Below are 6666 nucleotides of genomic sequence, written 5' to 3' on the forward strand. Positions count from 1 at the left end.
ATGATACTGGTATAAAAAACACACAGGCCAACAGAAGAGAACAGAGAATTTAGAATTAAACCTACACAGTTATAGCTATCTATTTTTTTCCTTTTTTGACATTGGAAAAAATCCTCTTCAAATGATGCTGGGTGCCCAGCAATGCTAATGCACACCTTTAATCCCAGCACTCAGGAGACAGAGGCAGGCGGACCTCTGTGAGTGTGAAGCCAGTCGGTCTACAGAGTGAGTTCCAGGACAAGGTTACACTGAAAAACCCTGTCTCAGAAACACAAAAGAAAAAAGAAAAGACGCTGAGGTAACTGGACATCTACCTGCAGGAGAATGTGTAACTCAATCCCAATGCTGTGCCAGTGAGATAGCTTAGTGAGAAAAGGCGTGTGTTAAGCCTGATAACCTCCATTAATCCCATAAAGCAGAACACATGAGGCAGAAAGAACTGACTCCTGAAGGTTGTCCTCTGACTACCAAATATGCGCTGTGCCATGTGCACGCAGACACACACTAAATTATAATGAAAAACCAATACAGGGCTGGGTGTGGTGGGGCACACCTTTAATTACAACACTTTGGGAAACACAGTTGGAAGCAAGCCTGGTCTACATAGTTAGTTTCAGGCCAGCCTGGGCTACACAGTGAGACCCTATCTCAAAAAAAGAGGGGGAAAAATGAATCAAAGACTTAATATACAAACTGAAACCTTGAAACTACGAGAGAATACAAACTGAAATCATGAAACTACCAGAGAAATACATACAAACGCTTGAAGACCCAGGCACAAAGAAGTTTTTTCTAAGCTGATTCCAATATGAGAAGAGTTGACCATGGGATTGCATGACACCGGATAACAGTCAGCAGTGAAGACAAAGCATACAGACTGGGGGTGGGGGGCGGTAGAAAATGTATTGACTAACTATTCATTAGATGGAATTGATATGTAAAACTGATAAAGAACTCAAAAACTAAATATTATTAAAACAGCATTCACTCAATAAACAGGCCAATGAACTAATTGAGCACACAGTTCTCAGAAGACATATATGAGCACTAAAAACACATTCAACATCTTCAGCCATCAAGGAAATGAAACTTAAAACTGCTGTGACATTCCATCTTGTCCAAGACAGCATGGTTAACATCACAACCACAAATGTTAGCAAAGAAGAACCTTAGATACTGCCAGTGGTAAGGTAGAATAGTGTAACTATTATGCAAACCAGTGTAATAATCCTTAAAACTATCACTCTACTACTGGGAATATGTCCAAGAGACTAAAAGTCCAAACACAAGCGATACTTGCACAGCCATACTTCTGCTGGTACTACTCACAATAGCTAAGAAATAGAACAAATGAAAGATGGTCATCAATCCAAGCACAGATAAAGAAAGTTCAGTTCAGAATGACAATAAAATTTTATTCATCTACAAAGAAAAATCAAAACATAATTATCTGTAGAAAATAAATTCAAATGAAAAGTCATATTAATAGATTTGTAGAAAATAAATCATATTAAACAAAATAAGTCAGACTCAAAGACAAGTTATGTCCTCTACTATAAAGATCCTAGATTTAAATGTGTGTGGGGGGTCATAAAAGTTGGATGTGAGAAATGAGAAGGAAGGAAAGGACCCAAAAATAAAATGTAGGGGAAAAGAGCAATAGCATACATGTGACATGGAAGCAAGGGAAGCCATCTAGAAGTGGAAGCGAACCAGCAAGAGGAAGATAGAAGGATGGGAAAGAAGAGTCAGGGGGGATGAATAGAGAAAACAGTAATGATGTATAAGCATGAAAATACCACAATGAAACCCACTACTTTGTATGCCAGACTAAAATGAAAATAAAAACAGAGCTAGTGAGGCAGCTCAATGATTGAGAGCATTTATTTCAGAAGCCTGGCAAACTGAGTTCAATCCCAAGAACTCACATAAAATTAGAAGGAGGAACATGCACACAGACACATAAACACACAGACACACCATAGTCATCATTATCACAAATCTTTAATTTAAAATAAAAATTAGAAATTGTAGCAATACTCTTTCACCAGGACCAACAGTCCACAAATAAAAACATGAAGGCTTATAATTAATTATAAAAGTTTGGATTTTAGCTTAGGCTTGTCTCAGTTTGCTCTTATAATTTAAATTTACCCATTTATATTATCTACATTCTGCCATGTGGCATTACCTCTCTTCTTGCACCTCCTATTTCCTCTCCTTCCTTGATCCAGAAGTGCCAAGAATCTTTCTAAGCCCCAACCTACTACCTCCTCTGTCTCTCTATGTGTCCTCGGTACTCCAAAACTTCTATGGCTAATTTTGGTCAGCTAGAAGCTAGATCCACCCTCTGATTCAAACTAAACTTTACTGGCAGGCTTGGGAGTGTCAGAGAACGACACAGAGTACCCCACAACAAAACAGCCTAAGAAAACATGAAAATAAAAACCATTCAGAAGCTATTCCTGGGTGATACAATTATCACTAACTTTCACTTTATACTTTCTAGATTTTAAAAATAAATAAACAGAACTTTAAAAACATCCTTACCAGAATTCCATCCACAGATGAAACTTTCTCCCACGTTAACCAAGCTCTTTCTCTGACATTATCAGGTATCTTTAACTTCTGACATAATGCAGTAAATTCGGGTTCTTCAATTTCTTCAAACTCAAGCCTACCAATTGAAAACAATTACAGAATACATACACTTATAAATCAAACCAATCAAGTAAATACTTGTTTCTATAGTTTGCACATATCAGCACTGTTTTGAAAGAGATCATCTCTAAGTGTTTTAAGGTCTTATTTTATCTTTTAGTAACACTGCATACCATTTAAACATATGCTTATCTTTTTCATGGTCTTTCCAAATTACGAATACCACAAAGTAAAAAAAAAAAAAAACGGCTGCTAGTATGGTGAACCAAATATACTCCAGAGCAGCAAATAGCTCTGTGAAAGACAGTAAGTGCAATGGCTGAATCACTCTGAGAAGATGGGGCAACTGCCACAGCAAGAAGAGAAAACCACACTGTAGTCAATTCAGTTCCAGCAAGAGTAGCAAACTGTAGTCCACTTATTGTGTCACGGGTTCTCTCTGCCTTTGTGCATCTCTTAGATGACGATGAACTTGAGAGACATTATTGCATCACAAAGTTCATCCTTATCTCTTTGATCTTTCTTTTTTTTTCTAATTATTTCTTTCATGTGTATGAGTGTTCTGCCTGTATATATGTATGTATGTATGTGCACCGTGTGCATGCCTGGTGCTTTCAGGGGTCAAAGGAAGGTTGAGTTCACAGAATGGAGTTCACCAGAAGTGTCAGCCACCACATGGGTTCTAGGAACGGAACCCAGGTCCTCTGGAAGAGCAGTCAGTGCTCTCAACCTCTGAGCCATCTCTCCAGCCCTCCCCTCCCCTTTGACCTTTCTTAACCATAAGCTTTTAATAAATAGCTAATTCCTTTTGGTATGTATTTGAAATATAATAACAACATATGAAGAGCAACTTAACTCTTAACTCATAGGGAATTTACTATGATCTTATAAAAAATCCTATGCATGGTTTTACTGAATTTCCACATTAGCCATACTTGGTGAGTATTCTCATTCATGTTTTACATGTTCACCACACCAGAGAAATTAAAGCAGTCACTAGAAGCATAGTAAGTGAGAAGTAACCAGGATAATGAATCCTACAGGCTAACGCCATCATCCGTGCCATTAACCACTCTTCCAGCTGGGCAACTCCTCCTTCAAAGCATAATTAACTTCTGCATATTTCAGTAATGAAAGTGGCTAGCAGTCCCCTGTCTCAGCTTCCATCTATAGTACTTAGGCCAGAGACAACAAAGAAACAACACCTCAACTGTAAAAGTAGACTATCTATCATTGGAAGTTCAGATGGACCGGGCTGAATCCATCCCTAAGCAATTTTTCTAAGCTTCAGACTGAGGCAGTCCTCTTATCCTTGCTAAGAAGTCATGTGCTACATGATACTTCAGTCAATAAGGCAGTATACAACAGCAGTCCTGTAAGATTATAATGGAACCAAAACTTCACTTAGAAGACGTCTTAACCAGCACAATATTGCAGCACAATGCATTTGTTGCTTGTGCTAAAATGTAGGAGGATGCTGCTGTAAATAAGCCTACTACATTGCCACTGGTAGAAAATGATTGCATATACAATGACATACAGGGCACAATCTGAAAATAAATGCTTATGTTACTGGCTTGTGTGCTTACTGTACTATAACTTTACCACTATTTTACAGCGTTCCTATTATTAGAAAATAAAGTTTACTGTATTAACCGTATGTTTTGTCACACTGGTAGCAGCCTCTTACACCAACAGGGTTTACCACCTCTGCTGATTGCAGCAGGACGGCACAGTGACTGATCTATGTGCCATCGGTATTTACTTAAGTGCATTCTGCAATGATCGCACAGAACTCATTTAATAACACATTTCAGAGGAGGCAGCAATTCCCTATGGTGAAGCACATGTGACTGTAGGCAATTCGGAGAGCAACTGTCAGTGCTTACTTATGAGAACCTCTGTGGCAACGAGTAACCAAGAAGAGACTGCCTTGTACAGTTTTCACAGGGGCGTTTGTGAGGGCTCCCCAAAGTCACACGTGTGTAAAAGGGAAAGAAACCGGGTTCTTCCTTCCCAGGCAATGTGTATGTTTATTCTAGAATAATCAAGAATATTTCCAAATCTTTGTAGACGGCATGGAATCTTTTAGAATAGCTGTTACTGCTCTTTCTAAAAGGAAACTTTCACACACTGGGTATATCCGAGTTTAATTAGAAACGAAAGCAAAATCTTCCCCTGGAACATTCTCCAAACAGTTTGCATTCTGAACTTATTTTCGAATGAACATGATTCTTATTTGATCCATAAGACAACCCATCTAAACATGCAAATTTTTAATAGACTTAGACATTTCCAAAGTTAGTTCGGTCTATTAAGAGTATGGGGCACACGAAGAACTGCGATGTTCCTAAGGATGAAGAAACTTGGTAGCCCGACAGAGTGCTGTATGCCTACATTCCCAGCACTCGGGAGGCGGAGGCAGGAGAATAGAGAGCTCAAGGCAAGTCTGAGCTATATAGCCAGAGCACTTAGAAAAGAAAAAAAGTCAAGGACTTAACGATGGGCCAGAAATGGGAGAGGATGGCGAGGGACAGAACTGATTCCCATTCTGCAGTGGCTCTCTAAATAAAACCGGTGCTGACAATAACGACACTCATATTGTTTCAATTTCTGTTACTTAATCACACAGTAGCACGCTCAAGAAAAAATAAAATGTTGAAATACAATAAATATCTCTCTGTCGTTCCTATTGGATCCACATGGACTTGCTTTAAGTTTAGCTTCCATTTAATAAATGGAGAGGAAGGTTCTTTGAGCGAACACGGTACCAAAAAAAGAAAGAAAGAAAGAAAGAAAGAAAGACCAGAACGACTGGGTGGGGGGAGCGACACCAAGATCCTTGTAAACTCAAAGGCAAAAGGCAAGAAATAACGAAGCACGCCGCGGCCAATCAGCACGCAAGAGGAGTGCTACCCTGAAAAGAAAAGGGGGGGAAAGTTAAGAAACCTGCAATCCCTTGCATTTCAATGTCTCAGGAAACTTTTGCCCACATACCAGTTCTTCTAAGAGTTCTGCTCCACCAGCCGCCACAGATGGCTTTAAATCCCCGAGGCCTCAAGGCATTGTTCTAAGGCAACCCCCCACAAAGCCCGGGAGCAGAGGACCCAGGGAGCAATTGACACCCACGACCCTGCGCTTCGCCTACGAGGCTTTTCTTGGCCTCTCCCAGGACCGAGCTGCCAAGGCAGCGCACGCCCAGAGGAAAAGGCTCCCAACTGTTGCATCTCAGGACTGTAAAAGAGAAAATCAGCCGACCCCGGCTGGGGTGCTCCGATCGCCACGGAAGAAAAAAAAGGGGGTGGGGGTGGGGGGAAAGCAAGCAAACACCGGTCCTTTTTCTTTTTCTTTTTTTCATTTTTATTTCAAAGTTCTCGCGTCTGCCGGGGGCTCTCCGGGTCCCGCCGGCTCCACGCCTGGCGGTCGCTGGAGCGGAGCCTGCACCTGTCACTTCGCTCGGGAGCAGGAGCCCCACCCGCCCGACACCTGTCAAGCCGCAGCCCAGACCCCTCCGGGATGCCCTTGCCATCGCCCGCGAGCCCGGGACCCTGTCACAGCGACGCCGCCACCCCGCGGAGATGGGGGGCGGGAGGAACCGAGAGGTTCCCGGGGACCCCGGGCTGGCGCCGCTCCTAGCGTCAGCCCGGCCCCGCCGAGATGCGCCCGGCGTCCCCGCGCCCGCGCCCCTTTCCCTCCCTCCCTCCGTCCCTCCCGCGGCGGCCGCGCTCCTCACCTGGCCAGGGGCAGCTCTTCGGGGCCGCTGTCCTGCTCGGGGTCGTCCTCCCGCGGCGGCGGCGGCGGCGGCGGCGGGGGTTCGGTGGCCGCGGCTCTGCGCGGGGCTTTGGGCGGCATGACGCGCTGCGCGGGGCCGGCGCGAGCGAACGAGCCAGGCGAGCGAGGGAGCGAGCGAGGCGCGCGGGGAGGCGGGCGCGCGCGCACGCCGGGCACGCCCCGTCCTCAGCCGACTCCCGTTACCAAAATAATGGGAACGTCCCCCCTGTGGAA

At 43.5% G+C, this 6666-nt stretch overlaps 1 protein-coding gene across 1 annotated transcript in view; it reads right to left on the reverse strand.

The window, feature by feature from the left end:
• Rb1 (RB transcriptional corepressor 1) overlaps positions 1 to 6548 on the reverse strand; it is a 135862-nt gene extending 129314 nt beyond the window's left edge. Inside the window, exons 1-2 of the mRNA XM_085698726.2 lie at positions 6395 to 6548; positions 2551 to 2677 (exon numbers count right to left, since the gene is read on the reverse strand). Of these exons, the coding sequence (XP_085554852.2) occupies positions 2551 to 2677; positions 6395 to 6513 (246 nt within the window). The 5' untranslated portion in view covers positions 6514 to 6548. The remainder of the gene's footprint in view (positions 1 to 2550; positions 2678 to 6394) is intronic.
• Positions 6549 to 6666: the final 118 nt, after the last annotated feature.

The sequence above is a fragment of the Myodes glareolus genome, chromosome 12, assembly GCF_982192425.1.
Source record: "Myodes glareolus chromosome 12, mMyoGla1.1, whole genome shotgun sequence".
Lineage (NCBI taxonomy): Eukaryota > Metazoa > Chordata > Mammalia > Rodentia > Cricetidae > Myodes > Myodes glareolus.